The sequence below is a fragment of the Cavia porcellus genome, unplaced genomic scaffold, assembly GCF_034190915.1.
Source record: "Cavia porcellus strain 051 isolate PalLab524CR breed Dunkin Hartley unplaced genomic scaffold, mCavPor4.1 scaffold_8, whole genome shotgun sequence".
NCBI lineage: Eukaryota > Metazoa > Chordata > Mammalia > Rodentia > Caviidae > Cavia > Cavia porcellus.
This window is the reverse complement of record NW_026947491.1, coordinates 51,044,370-51,064,234: the sequence shown is the minus strand read 5'-3', so window position 1 is coordinate 51,064,234 and position 19,865 is coordinate 51,044,370. Positions and strand designations below refer to the sequence as shown.

Below are 19,865 nucleotides of genomic sequence, written 5' to 3'. Positions count from 1 at the left end.
AGATGGAAAAAATGTAAACTAAGCTTTTGTAAATAGGGAGGAGAAGAGGAGGCGTGCATGTATCACTGTGATATTATTGCAAGGGCCTTAAACTAGAGCCCTGGGTTCAATTCTCAGCATTAAAAAAAGTTGCAGTGCCTACAAGGAGAGAGAAAGAAAGAAAATAAGAGTCAGTCTTCAGTTAAGGCCAAATATCACTGTTACTGAATGAAATGCTGATGTAAGAATTAATATGATTTTATTACAATTTTTGTTATGATTCTGTTATGAAAATAAATTTAATATCCTTTTTTTGAGACAGGAACTCACTAAGTCTCTAAGTTACCCAAACTGGGCTTGAACTTGCAATCCTCCTGCCTCAGCCTCCCAAAGTGCTAGTATTATAAGTATGTGCCACTATGCCCAGCTAATTGTCATTTTTTTTAATAAGCATGATAGTAACGTGCTGAAACAATTTCTCAGCCTCATCACTAAGTTTCTGGGTTGAAGCTCATTTTAAACTAATAAGTAGAAAAATGACTTATTAAATTTTTATTCTGAGCCAGGTGTGATGTCCCACATCTGTAATGTCAGTACTCAGGAGGCTGAATCAGGAGAATCACTGCAAGTCTGAGGCCAACCTGGGCTACTATAGTGAACTGAAGGTCAGCCTGAGCTACATAGTAAGACCCTGTCTCAAAAAAAAAAAAAAGCTAAAGATAATGATGATAATTTCTGTAGAATTCAGGACCAGACCAAATGGAGGCCTGACAACAAAGGAACTTTGGAAGACAGCATTTATTACACTAGCAGGCTGATGGAAACTGAGTTTCAAATCACCGGTCCTGACCTGAAGTTAACAATCACTTGGGCTGGGGATTTAGCTCAGCAGCATAAGCACCTGCCTTGCAAGCAGGCGGTCATGAATTCGATCCCCGGTACCAATAAAAATGAAAAAAAAAATCACTTATATAGGTTTCCAAGAGGAAGCACAAAAGGCAGATAACATAATATCCTACACGTGCTGGCTGCACATGTCTTTATCATTAATTGCTAGGCAGAATTTACTTTTATAGAAACAGCAAATTAAACGAGGTTACGATCATAACCTAGAGGAAGAATCCATCATTGCCTGAGACCAAGCAGAGGTGTCCTTGAAGTGATAACTCTCTGGGACTTGAAAGCAAGTGAAACAGTTCTTCCCGGCTGAGATACACTTATCTTGCAGATGGCACCTGGAGTGTCACGGCTTGTTACGTTTGTAGCTTTCTAACCACAGGAACAGGTCATATCTCCCAGTCTCACCCTTTAGCAGTGTTAGAAATATGCTTAATATTAGAAATACAAGTTTTAAAATGTTCTATAAATTAAAATACCTTCTACATAATGATAATAATTCTTATTTTAAAATAACTTCAAACTTAGACATTTGAAGAATGTGCTCTTTTGTATCCAGCTTTACCAATTTTTTTTTTCTTTTTTGGTACTGGGGATTGTACTCACGACCTCATGCTTGCCAGGCAGGAGCTTATGCCACTGAGCTAAATCCCCAGCCCAGCTTTAGCAATTTTTAGCATTTTTCACTTTGCTTTTTTATTCTTTTCTTTTAAAAATCCTCCTGCCTCAGCCTCCCAAAGTGCCAGATTATTAAATGTTGTTACTAAATAAAATATATTTTATAAACTGCGTGCATGTATATATTTAACATATGTCATGTACACATAATATGATTTACTCTTCTAAACAGCTTGAGAGGTCACACACATCATGCAGCATTACTGTTTAAAATTTTGGGATGTATCTTACAAGAATAAGGAAAACTAAAATAACTATCTATGGGCTTCAAGAAACCTGTGTTTACCATTTATCTTTTGTTTCCTTGGCACAGGGCCTCACTGGGTCACCCACGTTGTTTCCAACTCACTATCCTGCCTCAGCCTTCCCAGTGCTGAGATTACAGCCGTGCCCCACCACACGAAGGCCAGCTACCTTTTAATAAAGAAAAAACACTATCTGCCTTCTGTGTTTCAGTTTCGGCAGTTGTCCACAAAATGTCCACTCTAGCTCTTTTTCCCGCCTCGAGGGCAGGCTCCAATCCAGGATCATGAACTGCATTAGTCTCCATGTCTCTCAACACTCTTTAGTCTGGAACAGTTTCTCAGTCTTTCTTTGCAGAATATCTGACATTGGGAGGCAGCATCAGGGCTGGGAGAGGGTGGGAGAGGAGGGGAAGTGGCAGGGGTAAAGGTGGGGAATGACTGATTTATTTTGCAAAGCAGGTATATGTTATATCCCTCATTGGGATTTGTCAGTTTCTTCATAGTTAGAATAAAGTCAAACAGTGCTCAGAACCCAGTGAAATAACCGCAGCCAGAGCACTGCTTAGGTGACATTGCATCTTTCTCAGTGTTATCTGGAGGCAGCACATTCTTTTACCCCTCATCAGTGACACTAATTTTGACCTCCTAGTCAGGGTGCTGTCTGTTTTACATTTCCTTTCTATCCTAAGTTATTTTGGTGCTTAAACTGTCCCAGATTCTGCCAGCCCAAGCCCCTCCAAGCTGGCTCTCCTGTGTGTCCTCTGACAAACTCCTATCATTTTTAAGCATGTCATTGCTCTGAAATTCCAGACTCATCTTTCAATTCTTCCTCCTCAATTCTGGGAGGATTGAGGTCTGCAGTGAGTCAAAGGAGCCCTGTTCCTTTTAGTGAGGAAAGTATTGGAAGATCCCAGATCTGTTGCTCATCATTGTTCAGGTTAATTTACATTTTTTTGTACCGGGAATTGAACTTAGCTAACTTTTTGATTTCATATCTAATACTAAAACATTTTGGAGCCAATGATGTAGCTCAGTGGCCTGACAGCGGCTCAGTGCCTGACTGGCAAGCACGAGACCATCTGATTCTCGGTACCCAGAAAAAATTTTTTTCTATGTTTAGAATTTATTTTTAGGTTAGGAGGGTAGAATTCCCCTTTCTCTCCTGGCTGGATTGTCAGTCATTTACTTTTTTTTTTTTTTTTTTTTTTGTCTTTTTCCTTTTTCATTGGTACCAGGGATCGAACTCACGATTGCCTGCTTGCAAGGCAGGCACTTATGCCGCTGAGCTAAATCCCCAGCCTCCAGTCATTTACTTTTATACAATTCATTTACTAATCATCCTTGACCTCCATACACATATTTTCATATGTTACTTTTATTTTCTCGTTAAACCATGATAGTGTTCTACGAGAACAGGAAACCAGAGGACTTTGTTCTGGGCAGGCTAACTATCCATGATTAAGACTTGAAGCAGTGTTACCACCAGCATGACCACTCTGGGTGCTCCACCCGCCTGGTCCAGAAACTGCAAGTAGGGGCAGTTTTGGGAAGTAAGGAGGCCCTAGAACTTCTCCGCGTGCTAATCTCTTGAGGTTTGTTAGGTGACCTGAGGAGGCAAGCTGGCGGGAAGTGGAGGTAAAGACTCTTACTCTGTTTTTATTAGCCAGGCTGTGTTTACTTGCACGGTTTATTTCTGTGTCGCTGAAAGGACCCAAGCTGTCCTCAGTCTAGAGCTATACCCGGAATGGGACTGTAATACCGCGCCCAGCCCCGCCTTCTCCAAACTCCTTACTGCCCAAACCTTACCCAGAGCAAACATGCCTAAGATAGGAGGTGCCCACTGAGGTGCCACGGTTGGCCCGCGTCGGCTCCGCACCGGGCAGTTTCCTTGGCGCCCACCAGGAGGCGCCGCGCCGCTCGCCGCGCCCGCGCCTCATCCGCAAGGAGCCCGCGAGCCGAGCGCTGGCTGTGCGATGTGAAAGCCGGGCGGCGGCCGAGCCCTGCGGACCTCCCAGTGAGACACCGTGCCAGGATCCGGCTTTGTTCCTGGGGCTGGAGTGCGGCGGATTCGCGACCCCTTGTCCGGCCGGGCACGAAGCCCGGAGCGACCCCCGCGCCTCGGTCCACAAAGCGGGGAGCGCGCAGGCGGGGGGTGCGCGCTGGGCAGCCCGGAGGACCCCGGCGTCCTCCGGCTCCCGCCCTGCTCCCGCCTCCCGCCGCTCCGGCCCCATGAGGACCCCCGGGCCGGGGCCGAGAGCCCGGCACAGCCCGGCCTCGCAGCGTTAGACAGGTCGGTGTCCGGGCGCAGCGGGGGCCGAGGGGTGGGAAGGCGCGCTCACGGGCACCCAGTCCCCACCGCGGCTCCCCGAGGCCGCCCCAGGGGTCACCTCCAGGGGCACCCCACAGCCAGAACGTGATTCTGCATTTCTCCTGACAGGCAAGGTGTGGAGCCGCCCCTCTGCAGCCTGCCTCCCTCGGCTCAGGTGATGCCCGGACCCGAGCGGGCGAGGGCGGGTGGCTGTGGGCCCTAGCGGGCGAGGTGTAGGGACCACGGCTGCGCTAAACCGGCGCTTTTCTCTTTCTGCACCGCCGCAAACCCAAGCATCCGAAGGTCTCTCGCTTTGAGATGCCGGGCCTCGCTTGCGAGAGAAAAGCGAGATGCGGAGAGAGGGCGAGAAGAAAGGAGGCCGGAAAACCCTGAGAACGGGACCAAGAGATGGGGGGATACGGCGGGCTCTCGGGCAAATCCTAGTGGAGTGCAGAGCGCCTTTGGGAGCCAGGAAGGCTCCGAGGTCGCGGGGGTCAAGAGCAAAAGCTCTCACCTTCCTTCTCACCCGCTGCTACCCTCTCCTCCTATCTCCAACCAGGATGCGGCTGGGCCGCCGGGCCCTCTGCGCGCTGGTCCTGCTGCTCGCCTGCGCCTCGCTGGGGCTCCTGTACGCGAGCACTCGAGACGCGCCGGGCCTCCGGACCCCTTCTGCGCTGTGGACACCCCCGCAGGTCGCCCCCAGACCGGAGCTGCCAGACCTTGCCCCTGAGCCCCGTTACGCGCACATCCCGGTCAAGATCAAAGAGCAAGTGGTGGGGTGAGTGCTCATTGCAGTGGCAGCGAAAGCAGGGGGTTCCCGGGGGATTTTTTGTTTGCAGCACTGCTGGGCTCAGACGCCTCCCTTCTGTGACTGGCTGTGTGGAGTGAAGTGGGTAGAGTGCAGCTGAGGCTTGGCCTGAGGAGGAGCAGCTCCCATATCTTGTCCTGGGCACGAGCTTGGAGTAGTGTGTGCAGGCGGGGGGAGGGTGCAGAAAGGCTCCTAGTATCAGAAGAGTTCAGAGGGGTTCCTGAATGAGGTAGGTAGCTTCTGAAATCCTAGTCCCACTTTACACCTCTGTAAAATCCAGACTTCAGGGATGGCTTATCTCATCTGTGGTCCTTCTTCCTGGGATCTATTTGAAGAGCAGTGTTTAAGAGGGTGGATAATGGATGGGCAGTGCTGGGGAGCCAAGGCATGGGGTGCTGTGTATATTATGGGATGAATGAAAACCCTTCTTTTGCCTTCAGGCTGCTGGCTCAGAACAACTGCAGTTGTGAATCCAGTGGGGGGAGCTTCTCCCTTCCTTTCCAGAGACAGGTCCATGCCATTGATCTCACCAAGGCCTTTGACCCTGAAGAGCTGAAGGCTGCCTCTGCTGCCAGGGAACAGGAGTTCCAGGCCTTCCTTTCGAGGTACCAGCAGAAGGCATGCTTCCATGGGGAGGGGCAGTGGAAGCCTGCAGTGGCTGTGGCAGGAGGGATAGCCTGACTCCTCCTCTGTTCTCCCCCTTTGGCCACCAGGAGCCAGTCCCCCGCTGACCAGCTGCTTATAGCCCCTGCCAACTCTCCCCTACAGTACCCCCTGCAGGGTGTGGAGGTTCAGCCTCTGAGGAGCATCTTGGTGCCAGGTGGGGACAAGTATCCTAAAGGATGGCCTAGGTAACCATGAGGGTGACAGTGCCCCAGACAGGGGATGGGAGGTGGAGGTGAAGGAAGTTTGGAGAAGTGAGGACAGAACCTGAACGTAGGAATTGCAACAGACTATGAAGTGGAGCCCTCTATTCTTTGCTCACTGGCCAGAGACTAAGTGGATAGGTAGAGCAGGCCTTAGAAGAGCTACTGCTTTGATAGGAAGGCGCCCACTGAGGCCTCCAGAGAGATGGGTGAAAGTTAGGGTTGTATGTGTTGAAGGAGAAAATTAAGGAATAGTTTAGGACTGCTTATAATTTTGATCCCTCATTTTTCCTGCCAGGACTGAGCCTGCAGGCAGTGTCTGCTCAGGAGGTATACCAGGTAAGAGAAGATAAGAGAGCAAGGAGGCCAGGTGGCAATCAAGAATGCTGGGGAGGAGAATGAGCCTCTAGGCAGGGTGAAGGAATCAGGGAAGCAAGGGGTGGGTCTAATGCCCTAACCCTTGCACTCCCCTAACCCCGCCAGGTGAACCTGACTGCCTCACTCGGCATCTGGGATGTGGCAGGGGAAGTCTTTGGAGTCACTCTCACCGGAGAAGGACAGCCAGATCTCACCCTTGCCAGCCCAGAGTTGGACCAACTCAACCGGCAGCTGCAACTGGTCACTTACAGCAGCCGAAGTTACCAGGCCAACACAGCAGACACAGGTGCTAGGCCTGGGTGGAGGGGGGGAGGCTAGATGGACAGAAAGGATCCAGAAAGGCTTTAGTGGGCAAATGGCAGAGGGCATGGGAGACACTCCGGCAGTGACTGGAGCTGCCTAGCCACACAATGGGCGTTTCAACTGGGCCAGCAGGACTGGGATAGAGAGAAGGGGCCTTTGTTTATCTGGGGCTGGAGCAGGCCAGAGGGAAACCGGAGAAACCGGCGTGTCCCCACTTCTGGCCAACTATGGGGCCCCAAGGAAGTGTCAGAAAAGTCAGTCTCTATTCCCAACCCATCACTTACTGGAGGACAAAGGTCTTTACCTTACAGAGCTCCCATTTTTACTCTAGCAAAAGGGGCAAACAGCCCTCTTGCCTTTGTCCAAAACTTGTTTGTTATTTTAAGTTTGCTCCAGCCTTAGGGCCTTTGCACTTGCTGTTCCCTATGCTGGAATGTTCTTTCCAAAGATTTTGTTGTATGGCTGGCTTCTTGTAATTTAGATCTGAGCTCAGATGTCTTCACTTCATCATTATTGTGTATCACTTGTCTTCTATTCAATACTCACCAGTATCTGAATTTTGTTATTTACTTAATCCTGGGAGGAACCTGAGTAAATTCTTAGGAGCTTTGTTGTATAAATGTGGGCAAGTTACTTTTCTGTGCCTCCGCTGCTTTCTCTGTACAGTAATAAGAATCTAGTTTGCTAGTCCGATGGCAGTGGGTTTCAGAACTTATTAACATTAGTGTCAATAAAGTTGGTATACCACCCCCTCACTGCTAAATTTGACTGGCTTTAAAAAAAAAAAAGAATCTAGTTAATGGGGCTACCATGAAGATCAAATGAATTCATATAGTTAAGGTAATCTTTTTTAGTGTCTGGAATGCAGTAAATGCTCGGTAAAGGTTAGCTTTTAATTAAAAAATTTCTTGTTTTTCTCCCACCTGTTAGAATGTAAGTTGCATGGGAGTACAAACCTTATGGTATTTTTTGTTAGCTTGTTGTTTTGGGTGTTTTTCTTTGCTTGAGCCAGTGTGTTACTTTGTAGTATAGATATGTAGCATATCTATGTATGTGGTCTTCAACTTTCTATGTACCCCAGGCTGGCTTTAAACTCGGAATCTTTGAGCCTCAGCCTCTTGAGTAATTGGGATTACAGATGTACCCCACCACACCTAGCTGAAGACTTTATATGCTTGTTCACTGAGATCTAGAAAGGTATGCCACAGACTAGGTACTAAAATATTGTTCCACTGTCATGAACACCTTACGTTACAGTAAGTAAGGAACAGATTAGACTAACAGATACTGTCATTTAAAAGTACAGTTTATTTACACTTTCATTTATAGAATAAACCCTTACTCTATGCAGATAGATATAAAATTTTGATCCTGGCTACTTACATAAATATGAGACTAAATTGAGCCTGAGTCACTCACTGAATAGAAATTCAGGTCCAGTTTGAGGCAAGCTGGGTAAGCCCGTCCCTTGAGGCTCCAGAGTGAAGCTCAGCTTTTGGTTGAAGGTGATTATATTTATTTGTTTGTTTTTAATATGTGGGGTTTTTTGTAAATTGTTAGCCATCTTTGTTGCTCTGGCTGTAGTAGGTGGGCTTCTCTTTGGGGGTGTTGACAATCATCTTTTGGGGCGCTCTGCTCTTATAAGAGTTTTTAAAAACTTCACCTCAGCTGACTGCATGATGTGATATCATTGCATAGTTGCCATAAATGACACCATGTTCTTTATTGTTAGGACAAAAAGGCAAAGAAGAAGGGGTATGAGCTAACCAGGAGAGGTTTATTTCAGAACAAACCTGAGAGAGAGAACTCTGCCCCTAGAGACAGACCATCTCCTCTCATTACAGGCTATAAAGTCTTTAAAAGGGTCATGAGCATAACAAAGAGGGGGCTACCCCAACCCGGTGGCACAGGCTTCTAATCCCAACATTCAGGAGACTGAGGCAGGAGGATCCTTGCAAGTTAGAGGCCAGCCTGGGCTACAAAGCTCAAGGCCAGCCTGAACTGCATAGCCAAACCCTATCTTTAAAGGACAAAAATCAAACAAAAAAAGACAAAGGGTGGTGTGTGTACATGTGTACTGCCTGTGTACGGAGAGACTTTGGAAGGGAAAAGTCACAATGGGACTTGGCGGTGGTGTGAGGGGAATTCAGTACAAGGAGTGTAAACATACAAGGAGTTTGTGTGTTGTTTGAGGATTATAGAGTGTTGCTGTGGTCTCTGCTTAGGTCAGACTGGCAGTGGTCAAATTCCTTTACTTCCTTCCACTATGAAAGGAGAATGTTGTCCTAACTGTAAGAATCTAACTTCATGGCCTTTCTTCTCAGTCCGGTTTGCCACGGAGGGACACCAGGCTACCTTCACCATCCGCATAAGACATCCTCCCAACCCCAGGCTGTACCCGCTGGGGCGTCAGCCTCACGGAGGTGAGGCTGACGCGGGCAGGGAGGTGCCAGACCCAACCCTGGTGGGGAGCAAGTTGGAGAGGGCAGCCCCGGGAGAGCGGGAGAGCGTTCCTCCTGCTTTTTTTCTCCGTTTGCCTTCTCTGCACCCAACCCGAGTCCTCTCTCTCAGCCCAGTACAACATCAGCGCTCTAGTCACCATTGCCACCAAGACGTTTCTCCGTTATGATCGGCTACGGGCGCTCATCGCCAGCATCCGACGCTTCTACCCTACCGTCACGGTGGTCATCGCTGATGACAGCGACAAGCCAGAGCGCATCAGCGACCCGCACGTGGAGCACTATTTCATGCCCTTCGGCAAGGTGCGCAGCGGGCCTGACTGAACGTAGCGCCAGTGGCCTTAGGGACGGGAAGCGCCCTTAGTCTGCACGCCTCCGGGGTGGTAACTGCATTCTTGCAGAGTAAGCGCTCTGAAACCGCATGTATTCTTAGAATGGTACTTGGTACTTACTGGCCGCCCGGTAACATAACTGGCGAGGTGTGAGTAATTGCAGGCTGAAACTAAAACCTTCAAGACCCTCCGCCACCAGAACTCTGACTCGACCTTTAGGCGTGAGGGTAGGAATCCACTTTTTTTTAAACCTAGCTTTCGATAATTGGAAGGCGCCCAGGAGTTTAGAGAAAAGCATAGGCTGTTGGGAGGGGTCAAGAAAGAAAGAAAAGCCGTAGAGGGGCGTGACTTCCTGACTGTACCCCGCCCCGCCCTGCGCGTGCCCCCAGGGCTGGTTTGCAGGACGAAATCTGGCAGTGTCCCAAGTCACCACCAAGTACGTGCTGTGGGTGGACGACGACTTCGTCTTCACCGCGCGCACGCGGCTGGAGAGGCTTGTGGACGTGCTGGAGCGGACGCCGCTGGACCTGGTAGGGGAGGGCGCGGCTGTCGGTGGGATAAGTCAGACCCAGGCGAGAGAGCTGTAGTCAGGAAGGGGCTGTGCGCTGGAAAGGCAGAAGTGAGGGTGGGGTTGGGGCTCCCCGCTTCATCCATCGGGGGAAATGGGGGCAAGTCCTGGGGAAGAAGCACAGACTTGCTCCAGGTGCTTCCCTTCGCCCACTCCCCGCAGGTTGGGGGCGCGGTGCGCGAGATCACGGGCTTTGCCACCACCTACCGGCAGCTGCTGAGCGTGGACCCCGGGGCTCCAGGCCTTGGGAACTGCCTCCGGCAAAGGCGCGGCTTCCACCACGAGCTCGTAGGCTTCCCAGGCTGCGTGGTCACAGATGGTGTGGTTAACTTCTTCCTGGCGCGCACCGACAAGGTGCGAGAGGTTGGCTTCGACCCGCGCCTCAGCCGAGTGGCACATCTAGGTGAGTGGTGCCTTGCGGCGGGACGGACCCTGCGAGGCACTGGGGAGTCTCGGTGCAATCAGGCACTGGGCAGTGGCCCTTCCTCCCCCAGTCTGCACTTGCCACTGACACCCAGGGCACTAGAGCAGTTCAGCAAAGATCTATGACCTGCCAGTTTCCAGAGGGAGCTCCTACCGTCTCCCTCCCTGCAACGTATTCAAACCTCCAAGCCCCTCAGTTGCTGGATCCACCTTGAACTTCACCTGCACTGGCACAGCCATGTACCTTGCACCTGCTTCCCCTAGCTCAGACATACTCCAAGTAGCTCATCAGGAATTTATTGACCGTCTGGGAATGGGAAGTAGGTTTTTCCACTTTCAAAGCACTAGACAATATCCTTTCCATTTTATATAAAACACATACATGCCAAAGTCTTTAAAAGGGGTCTTTGCATAGGCACCCCCCTCCACGCCCTAAATTTCAATTTCGGTTGGGGGTGGGCCTTCTGCACTCTCTGGAGCCTTCATTATGTGCTTTTTCCTCTACCCTCAGAGTTCTTCCTGGATGGACTTGGTTCCCTTCAGGTTGGCTCCTGTTCAGATGTCGTTGTGGATCATGCATCAAAGCTGAAACTGCCTTGGGTGTCAAGGGATGCTGAAACAAAAACTTACAACCGGTACCGTTACCCAGGATCACTGGATGAAAGTCATGTGGCCAAACACCGCCTGCTCTTCTTCAAACACCGGCTGCAGTGCATGACTGCGGAATGATGGCCACTGCGGCAGCGGCCTTCCCTTTGTCAGGCTGGGCCTGCCTCCCTGTCCCCACCAGGATTTTCCAGCAACCCCCCTCCACCCAGGGAGCACTCCACTGACTGTCCCTGACCTCTGCTTCCCTCACAATTCCCCTTGAGAATCTGATCCCAAACAGGGGTTTGTCCTGGTGACACTCCTCTTTTCTGAGTGCCCAGTGGCCTGAAGGAGCCATAACCTCCCACAGCCAGTGCCAAGTCCACCCCCACCCCGTTCTTATGGGGCAGGAAATGGCGGGGGGGGGGGGTCACTTTCCAAGTGCCAAAGAGCCCAAGAGGACTCTAAGACCCTGGAGTGGAAACACTCTCCTCTCATCTTGGGCTGAGCGGGTGAGGAAGCTCCCCAGTGTGCAATCCCAGGGCTGTCCCGCCCCACCCTAAGCTCTGGATCCTGGACTGCACAGGCTGCAGCCCACCCTTCTGAGAGACTGTGGCTCTGGAGCAGAGGTGGGGCTGGTGAACACATGGTAAAAGCCATTTTTATTTGTGTCTCTCATGCTGTGCACAGAGGGAGGGGCACTGGGGTCCACATGCAGACACCCAGACCCACTTCATGGACCCCAGAGGCTCTCAGCTTTGTTTTATTAGTTACACTAAGCAGGCTCAGGGACCATGGTCCTTTTCACACACATTGCTGGAACCCTCCACATCCCGTGGTGATCTGGTCAGACCCACACTGTGCAGATCTTTGGGCCAGTACACTCCTGAAGGAAAGAGGGGACAAGTTGGAGTACATTAGGCATCTGCTTCCTTGCTGAGATTTAGCAGAATCTACCACTCTTTGGGGGCTTAAATTCAGTTCTTCACCAAATTTGGCCCAGTCTCCCAGACTTGGTTTTACTTTTTTTTTTTTTTTAATTGGTACTGGGGGATTGAACTCAAAACCATGCGCTTGCAAGGCAGGTGCTTATGCCGCTGAGCTAAATCCCCAGCCCTCAGACTTGGTTTTGAATCCTCTAATCTTGATCTCCCCACTCTTTCCATCTTAATCTTCCTTTCCAGCCCTTTTCTCAAGCCCCGGTTCCCTGATTTTCACCCACCACCCTCCTGCCTTGGCCCAGCAAGCACTTCCTGGTCCCACTCCTGATGCTATTGCCCCTTACCAGTTTTGCCAGAGCATGTGCAGCTGCATCCTGGACACTCACAAACAACTGATCTGGAGTCACTCTGTCCAGGAGTCCTGCCCGGGTCAGTGTCTCCAGTACTGAGGCTGTGTGCAGAGAGTGTCAGGCTTTGGGGCCCTAAACCCCGACTGTGTGCTCCCCTCACCACTCCAAGTGTCCATTCATTCCCCAGTCACACATCCCTCTGTCCTCCACACACTGACCATTACATTGAGCTAGGAGAAGGTAGATCCCAGCATCTTGGCATCGGCTGGCTAGCTGCAGAGTTGGAGCAGAGGAGTTGAATCCCAAATCAGAGGGTATGTATGGGATGATGAGGGTTTCCTATAAAACTACCCACTCCCTTACCTGTGCTACTTCCCTGGCCCCAGCAGCATCTGCAAAGGTGACACCACTGAAGTCTAGGATCACCACTCTGACAGGCTCACCAACTAGGTTGGGAGAAAGCAGGAACATTCATATATACCTCTGTGGATCAGACCCAAGTCTTCCTCCTTGTCATCCCATCTCACCTGTGTTAGGTAGGCCATCTGGCTTTGGAGACTGCTGTAAGTAGAGAAGGGCAGTCATCACCCCAGAGACAACAGCATGGACATGCACCCCTTGGGCACACTCCTCTGGACACATACTTGCACATGCCAGGACCAGAGGATCCTTTCTCCTCCCTGACCAAGTTCCTCACCTTGCCTCCCCTAAGCCCCAGATGCCACTCCAAGATGTGTCGGAACTGACCACGCGTCCCAAAGTAGAGCGGTGTTGGGTAGCTCAGGATGCAGAGACCTGGGACCTGGAGGAGCTAAGGGTAAGAGGGTCAGAAGGACATCCAGGTCTAATCCAGGAAGGACCAGGTTCTTCCTGCTCTGGTCATAGCCCACCCACCTTGTGGCCGTCTCTGAGTGGCCTGTACAGCTCAGTCCCTTCAGCCAGTCCAAGTGCCAGGCACTTCACCCTAGGGAAGAAGCCGGGATCAGATTTCCAGCCCAGCCTAGATGGCCTGACTAGCATCATCCCCACACTCTATTGTCTCCATTATCTTGACTCAGCTCATCTTGACACCCACCTCTGGGTGCGGCAGACTACCATCATCATGGAGAAGACCACGCCTACGGCCAGGCCCAGGTCCACATTCAGGGTCACAACAGCCACCCATGTGACCATCCACACAGCCTTCGGGACATAGATAGGGGTGAATGCCTGGAAGACTGGGGTCCAGGGGCAGTGACTTCTGGGTGAATGATGTGGAAGGATGGTCCAGGAGAAGGTAGGAAGTATGACAAAGGATGGGACAGGATTGACCCAATGGGATACACATAAAACATAATGACCTTGGGACATGCTTCAGTTGGGAAGTTATGAAGATTCAGGCCTGAGGGGTTCAGAGCCCACCCTTTCTCTTTTCACTTAGTAAATGGTATGCATGTGTGTTGGGGTGCATGCTTGTAGACTGTACCATAGCAATCAGCATTGGCCCAGGACAGAGGCTAGAAGATACCAGAGTACAAAGTGGGGATAATGTTGCCATTTCTCACAAAGTCCACTCGGCTGATGTGCCACAGCTGTGGAAGTTCCTGCATCTGGAAGAACATCTGCCGCATGCTGGAGATGTTGATGCAAGCCAGGACAGCCTTCGAACGTGGGGGGGGGGGGTTGGCTGACTTCCCCAGTGTCCTGGGATACAGCCACCTCCCTTCAGGTACACCCAGGCTGTCTCTGCTGCCTACCTTGGGCAGATAGTAGAAGAAGGGTCCCAGCCACAACAGCACTGACAGGACCACTATGCAGGAGAAGAGGCCGGCCAACTAGGGACGGAGGATTGAAGAACAGAAGGGAGAGAGAAAGCTCTCTCACTCCCAAATGAGAGCTGATCTCCCTGCACACATCCACTGCTTCAACCTCCTCAGAAGTTTTCCTTCTCCCAAGTCTCCTTCTCACCTTCTCCTTCTCCTTCTCCTTCTCACACAGGTACTTCTCACCCCTCTGTCTCTTCTTGATATTCTGCCATTCACACTTACTCCTCCCCCTCTCCCAATTAAATGCCTATCATTCTCCACTCTTCCAGATGTATACAGCTCAAGCTCCCTATTTTTGTACCCCACCTCCACCTTAAAAGCCATTGTTGAATCATCCTATAAGCAGGCTAACTGCTTGCCTAGGACACAGTAAAATAAGGAAAATCAAAAATATAGATGGAAACATTCTCATCATGTAACCCAGGCTGGCCTTGAACTCACATAGATCCTCCTACCTCAGCCTCCTGAGTGCTAGCATAACAAAATGTGTCACCATGCCCAGCCAGATGGAAACAGGCAATAATTTTTTTTGTTTTGTTTTGGTTTGTTTTGGTTTGGTTTGGTTTTGGTAACAGGGTCTTGCTATGAAATTCTGGCTGGCCTTGAACTCACTATGTAGCCCTTGCTAGCCTCAGACTCACTGCAATCCTGCCTCAGCCTCCCAGATCACAGACATTACCATGATACCCAGCTTATGATATTTCTTTTAAAAAAAATTGTCCTGCTGGATGATAGCACACACCTATACTTCAAAAACTGAGTCAGAAGAATTGCTTAGAGTTTGAGGCCACCTGGGCTATATAATGAGTCTAAGGCCAATCTCACAATCTGAAATAGTGAGAGGCTGCCTCAAAAAACCAAGAAAAGAAAATGTTCTCAGGTGCATGCCTGAATCTCAGCATGCAGGAGGCTGGGGTAGAAAGATTGCAAATTCCAGCCCAGGCTGGGCAAGTTAGTTACTTTGTGGGTCCCCATCCCAAAAATAACAAAAAGGGATGGGATGTAGCTCAGAATGAAGGTCCTGGGTTCAAGTCCCAGTATGGGGGCTAGGATGATGGCTATCCTCATTGAAAAGAAAAAAATTTTGAGCTGGGAGTGTAGTTCAGTGATAGGGAATTTGTCTAGCATGCATAAGGCCAGTATCACACACACATCAGAATTGCATTTCTAGGGCTGGGGATTTAGCTCAGTGGCATAAGCACCTGCCTTACAAGCAGGCGGTTGTGAGTTTGATCGCCGAATTGCATTTCTTAAATCTATTTTATAGTTTAGTATTTATTTTGAACTATATCTGGGGCACCATAAACTTTTTCAGGGCTTAAAACTTACAAAGATCATTGTGAAAAGGAAGCCTTGCTATCTTTTGTCACTCTTGTTTATAATCCCATCCCTTCTTCTCTTTCCCTTTATTCCCATTCTCCTCTGTATAGACGCCACTAAGTATCTGCTAGTCTTCCACCACTGCCACTGAGCCCCAGTGTCCAATCCTTCCTCCTCATCCAAAAACATCCTCTTACCTGAGTATTCCCACCAGCATCCACTAGTAGGCTGGTCGTGGCCAGTGTGGCGGAGTTAGGGAAGCAAGAGAAGAGGGAGGAAATGACGTTGGATACACCATGGGCCAAGAGCTCCTGGAAGGACACAGTGAGATAAAGAAAGAGATGGAGGCATGGGCAGGGGTCTGACTTTTGAATGAGGCTGGGGTCTACAGTCAAAGTCATACCTGGTTGGGGTCAATACTGTAGTTATACTTGTCTGCGTAGATGGAGGCCAGTGAGGCAGACACAGCAAAAGTAACCAGTGCGATGGGCACTGAGTCCACCAGAATCCTGGGCAGCTCAGCCAGGTTGGGGAGAAGTGGCTGGGGAAATCTGGAGAGGGAGAGATTTCCGGTAAGAATGGTTTCGGTCCTATGGGGAGAGAGGGAAGGCAGAGTACTGGTGAGAGTGGGAGAAGAAAAGCCGGTCTCTTCCTTTTATCTTACCCTCCAGGCAACAGTCCCACTATCTGGACATTGTATCTTGTGTCCAGGGAAGAGGTAAAGCAGAGCACAGAAGCCAGAAGCACCTGGAAGAGGAGATGGTGTCAGGACTCATTAGGATAAGAAGGCCAGTGGGGGCTCTGCATGAGGGAGGGTTACAGTGCTGGACTAGTTGGTCACAGGGCTCTTAGAAACTGGTGGGGCTGCGGTATGTTTGGAATACACGCCTGATAATTCATTTAGAGTCAAGAAGTGTAAGGATGGGAAAGCAGAATAAAGCACTCCTGGGTTACAAAAAGATGCCAAGAGGGGGTATCTATGGAGGTGGTGGACAGCAAGTGCAACTGAGCCATTCTAAGTAGGGAGGCTGGACTATATATAGACCTATCGGGGCACCTGTAAGGGAATGTAACATTTATTTAGTCGGAAAGAGCAATCTGAGCGAGAAGGGAAATGACACTGAATAGCAGTAAAGAATCCTATGGGGAAATGAGGACTTGCTGCGGGAAACGACACCGCAAGGGGGCTCTGTATGGAGGAAGAAGACATTGTAGGCGGTCTGGAACAGGCTCGGTATCTGCAATGGGATAATATGGGGGGGGGGGGTTCTGGAGCGTCAGAGCGCTCTGGCAGGAGGCCTGAAAAAGTACAGAAATCACTGAACCTGTCTGTGACCGCTTTGCAGTCCACAAGAGGGCGGCAGCGTCCAGTTCCTACGGGATGGGTAGGGCAGGCAGGGAACCGGGCGCCCAGGCCATCCTCACCATGACGACTTCCCCTGGGATCGGGGCGGGTAGTCTGTCTCGGAACCTGACGTTCAGTTCCTTAACCGGCACGAGCAGCGCCAGACTGAGCGCGGAGATGATCAGTTCCGCCGGACTGCCCCGGGGCAGCGCCGTAACCACCGCAGCCAGTGTCTGTGGGCAGGGGCGATGAGGGAAGGGCCGGTGCCCGGGCTGGCTGTCTTCCCACCCCAGCATCGACCCACCAGGCCCAGGCAAAGCCCACTCTCCTGGCTGTCATTCTCCCACCCCCGCGCAGCCACACGGTCGGTGACTTCCTCCTCCACCCCTCCACCCTCCGTCCTTCTCTGCCTTTCAGGTTCCCCCTCTTCCCGGGATCTCTGGAAGCTTCAGCTCCGCTGTTCTCTCACCCCCACCTTGAAGAGAGAGAAGCAGCCCATCTGGCGCGGGAGAGACAGCCCCAAAAGGCTGGGTAGCTGGGACACGAGCACGTGCAGCGCGGCCCCGCTGGTCAACGCCTTGACCACGGGCTCGGACAAAAAGGTGGACAGGGCCCCGAGCTGCAGCGCGAACATCACCAGCTGCGGGGAAGAAGCTGCGCAGTCACCAACAGCAGCAGGACCACACCAACCAAAGTGTGGTGCACCCCCAGCCCCCTTTCCCCTTGGACCTGTACGAGAGGCCCTTCCCTCCCCGCTGGCCCCCAGGCGCTCCCCTGATCCTCTTTCACCATCAGCGCCCCGCTCCCGAAGGCCATGGCCGCGGCCACCCCGACCCGCTGAGCATCCAACTGCTCCCTCTCGATTCTGCTCAGGTTCCCGGTGAGGGGTTCGGGCACCAGTCGCTCGACGGCCGAGCCAGTCATGAGGCTGAGAACCGCGAAAGTGCCTGGAGGCAGGGGACACGCAGAGATTACCAGCTGCGCCTCTCATGGCAAAGTTACCAGCCCTGGGGCTGCTGCTCCGGTACCCGGGATGCTGCATCAGCTCCGCAAGGGACTTCGAGGAGGAGGGAGAGAGCGCAGCCATCTCTCTCCCCCTTCCTGCCCTGGTTATGAATATTTTAACCAAATTGCTTAGCGTGGAGGGTCCAAGTCAACTGCCTCTTTGCATTCCCTCGGCAAGCATGCCTAGGCCACAAAGTTTCAAGCAGAACGGCTGCACAGAGGGAAAGGAAGGGGGCTGAAACGAAGAGAGGGGACTACAGTTCTGAGGCTTCCAAGAATGCCTGGAGTTCCTGCTCATTCTCACCCCACAGGGAAGGAGAGGCGTCATGCACAGTTCCTGGACTCTCACCTGTGGAAAGGTGTCTCCCAGTGCCCAGCAAGCTGTAGAGGAGGACAGGAAAGAAAGAAGTGTAGAGTCCGAACACCGGAGGTACAGAGGTCAGGAGAGCAAACGCCATGCCTAGGAAGGGGAAAGGAAAGATCGGAGGTGTGGCAGGGGTGGGCAGCACCCCAGGTCAGCCCTGGCCCACACCCTCAGAGACTAGCACCAGGGATGCTGAATCATGCCACAGTGAGAAACTGAGGCATTAATGGACCTCTATGAGAGCTCCTGACGCTGTCCAGGTCACAGAGCCATGTTGGTCTGCATCCTGGGAGGTAGGCTGTTGTCTCTTGCGTGAGCTGAAAGCGGTCCAAGACGTCTCAGGAGACTGAGTAGACGAGGGGAGACGGGGGTGGGGATGTGGTGGAGCTTCACTGCCCTTCCCCAGTACTTGGTCTCAGGTCTCTCTCTCCTAACCTTCAGAGGCTCCAACTCACACCAGCCCAGGCCTCCTCCACAAAGCCCTCTGAAGCCTGGGCCCTGCCTGACTGGCTCTCACCCTGGGGCACGTGCACGACGCCCACGGTCACGCCGGCTACCGCATCTCCAAGCAGCCAGGCCCGCCAGCGGTAGTGAGGCAGCCAGCGCAGCGGGGGCAGCCTGGCCAGTAGCAGGCGCCATGCCCCCGCCCCTGAGCAGGCGCGCACCCGCCGCCTCCACAGCCTGCACAGCCGTGGCACACGAGACTCCGCTGGTAGCTCCGGCTCCTGCGCTGCGACCCCGAAAATCTGCTGGAACCGAGCTTCGGTGAGAGGTTCCCTGAGCCTGGTGCCCACAGGAAACTTAAGGTCTGAGGCCTCTCCAGGGCCTGAGCAGGTGCTGGTGCCCCCACTCATATTGCCCTCCGCTCCCTCTGACTCTTCCAGTCTTAAATACTCTTCTGCCCACTGTCCCTGAGTCCCGCCCCCCTGGAGTGGGAGCCAATCCGGACCTAGAGGGCGCCCTCTCCTGGGCACCAAGCCCGCCAGTTTGGAAGGAGAGAGTCCCTGCATTAGGCATTTCCTCACATATCCTTGGCTGGATCTGGCTGCATCTAGTATAACTCGACCTGGGCAAACCCAACACCCAACGTTTATTACTCTTTTAAGTCTTTTTTTTTTTTTTTAAACAAGGATTCGCAGGGCTGGGGATTTAGCTCAGCGGCATAAGCACCTTCCTTGCAAGCAAGCGTCGTGAGTTTGATCCCCGGTACCAATAAAAGAAAAAAAAAAAAAAAAAACAAAACTCTAAACAAGGATTCGCTAAGCCGTTCAGGTTGGCCTTGAACTCACTATGCAACCCAGGCAGACCTTAAACTCACAGCTATCCTCCTGCCTCAGCCTCCCAAATGTAGGGATTACAAACCTGTGCAGCCATGCCTGGCCTTCTTAAATCTTTTGATCTCCTACTTCTTCCCTTCTCATCTGCATTTCGAGTAGAAACAGGCTAACTTCTCTTGGGGTCCTTGGTACTTCACTGAGCCACTTGCATTCTTGCAGCAAGAAAATCCAGTGACAGTTGGATCCTCACCCCAGATTATCCAGCTCAGTTTTCCCCAGAATGTGTGAAGGGCTTTATTGGTTTTCAAACAGTCTTGTTAACTATTGAGATGGGAACTACATATACTACATGATGAGACAATCACCAACCATACTTCTGCAGGGAATGATTGGGCCTAATTTAGGGGAAATAATTTATTTTTTATGAGTAAAAAACCCTAAAGCACACATTATTGCATTGAAGTGCTATTCTCAAGGTAGACACTCAAAAATACAAATATGGGTACACTAAGTACAAAGGGGTCAACCACCACCGTGGTCACTGAGCCCTGGAAACCTGATACTAACTGCCTCCCCTCCTCCATTTGTAAGAACCTCCTGGTACCCCCCCCATCACCCTTTGGCCC

The 19,865-nt window shown here is 51.4% G+C and overlaps 2 protein-coding genes across 9 annotated transcripts; one reads left to right on the top strand and one right to left on the bottom strand.

Annotated features, from left to right (window-relative positions):
* The first annotated feature begins 3,949 nt into the window (after positions 1 to 3,949).
* Positions 3,950 to 11,491, top strand: B4galnt1 (beta-1,4-N-acetyl-galactosaminyltransferase 1). 2 transcript variants are annotated; one of them, XM_003476134.5, is made up of 12 exons: positions 3,950 to 4,089; positions 4,237 to 4,282; positions 4,667 to 4,885; positions 5,356 to 5,520; positions 5,629 to 5,735; positions 6,080 to 6,120; positions 6,265 to 6,445; positions 8,787 to 8,885; positions 9,034 to 9,224; positions 9,643 to 9,783; positions 9,984 to 10,224; positions 10,756 to 11,491. In XM_003476134.5, the coding sequence occupies exons 3-12, from the start codon at positions 4,668 to 4,670 to the stop codon at positions 10,971 to 10,973; spliced, it is 1,602 nt and encodes a 533-aa protein (XP_003476182.1). In that variant the 5' UTR covers positions 3,950 to 4,089; positions 4,237 to 4,282; position 4,667; the 3' UTR covers positions 10,974 to 11,491. The 2 variants fall into 2 exon arrangements, with proteins under 2 accessions (XP_003476182.1, XP_063111099.1); XM_063255029.1 differs by lacking the exon at positions 8,787 to 8,885.
* Positions 11,472 to 18,855, bottom strand: Slc26a10p (Solute carrier family 26 member 10). 7 transcript variants are annotated; one of them, XM_063255025.1, is made up of 19 exons: positions 18,480 to 18,612; positions 18,195 to 18,279; positions 17,948 to 18,058; positions 17,383 to 17,540; positions 17,063 to 17,233; positions 16,674 to 16,826; positions 15,913 to 15,995; positions 15,652 to 15,799; positions 15,446 to 15,559; positions 13,860 to 13,937; positions 13,668 to 13,763; positions 13,199 to 13,305; positions 13,018 to 13,087; positions 12,821 to 12,934; positions 12,651 to 12,684; positions 12,487 to 12,569; positions 12,342 to 12,396; positions 12,118 to 12,224; positions 11,472 to 11,718 (listed from the first exon to the last, which is right to left on the bottom strand). In XM_063255025.1, exons 3-19 carry the CDS (start codon positions 18,054 to 18,056, stop codon positions 11,680 to 11,682), a joined length of 1,719 nt encoding a protein of 572 aa, XP_063111095.1. In that variant the 5' UTR covers positions 18,057 to 18,058; positions 18,195 to 18,279; positions 18,480 to 18,612; the 3' UTR covers positions 11,472 to 11,679. The 7 variants fall into 7 exon arrangements, 6 of the variants coding, with proteins under 6 accessions (XP_063111095.1, XP_063111091.1, XP_063111092.1 ...); XM_063255021.1 differs by lacking the exon at positions 18,195 to 18,279 and having other exon boundaries at positions 18,480 to 18,855; XM_063255022.1 differs by lacking the exon at positions 18,195 to 18,279 and having other exon boundaries at positions 12,651 to 12,681; positions 18,480 to 18,855.
* Between the last annotated feature and the right edge of the window lie 1,010 nt (positions 18,856 to 19,865).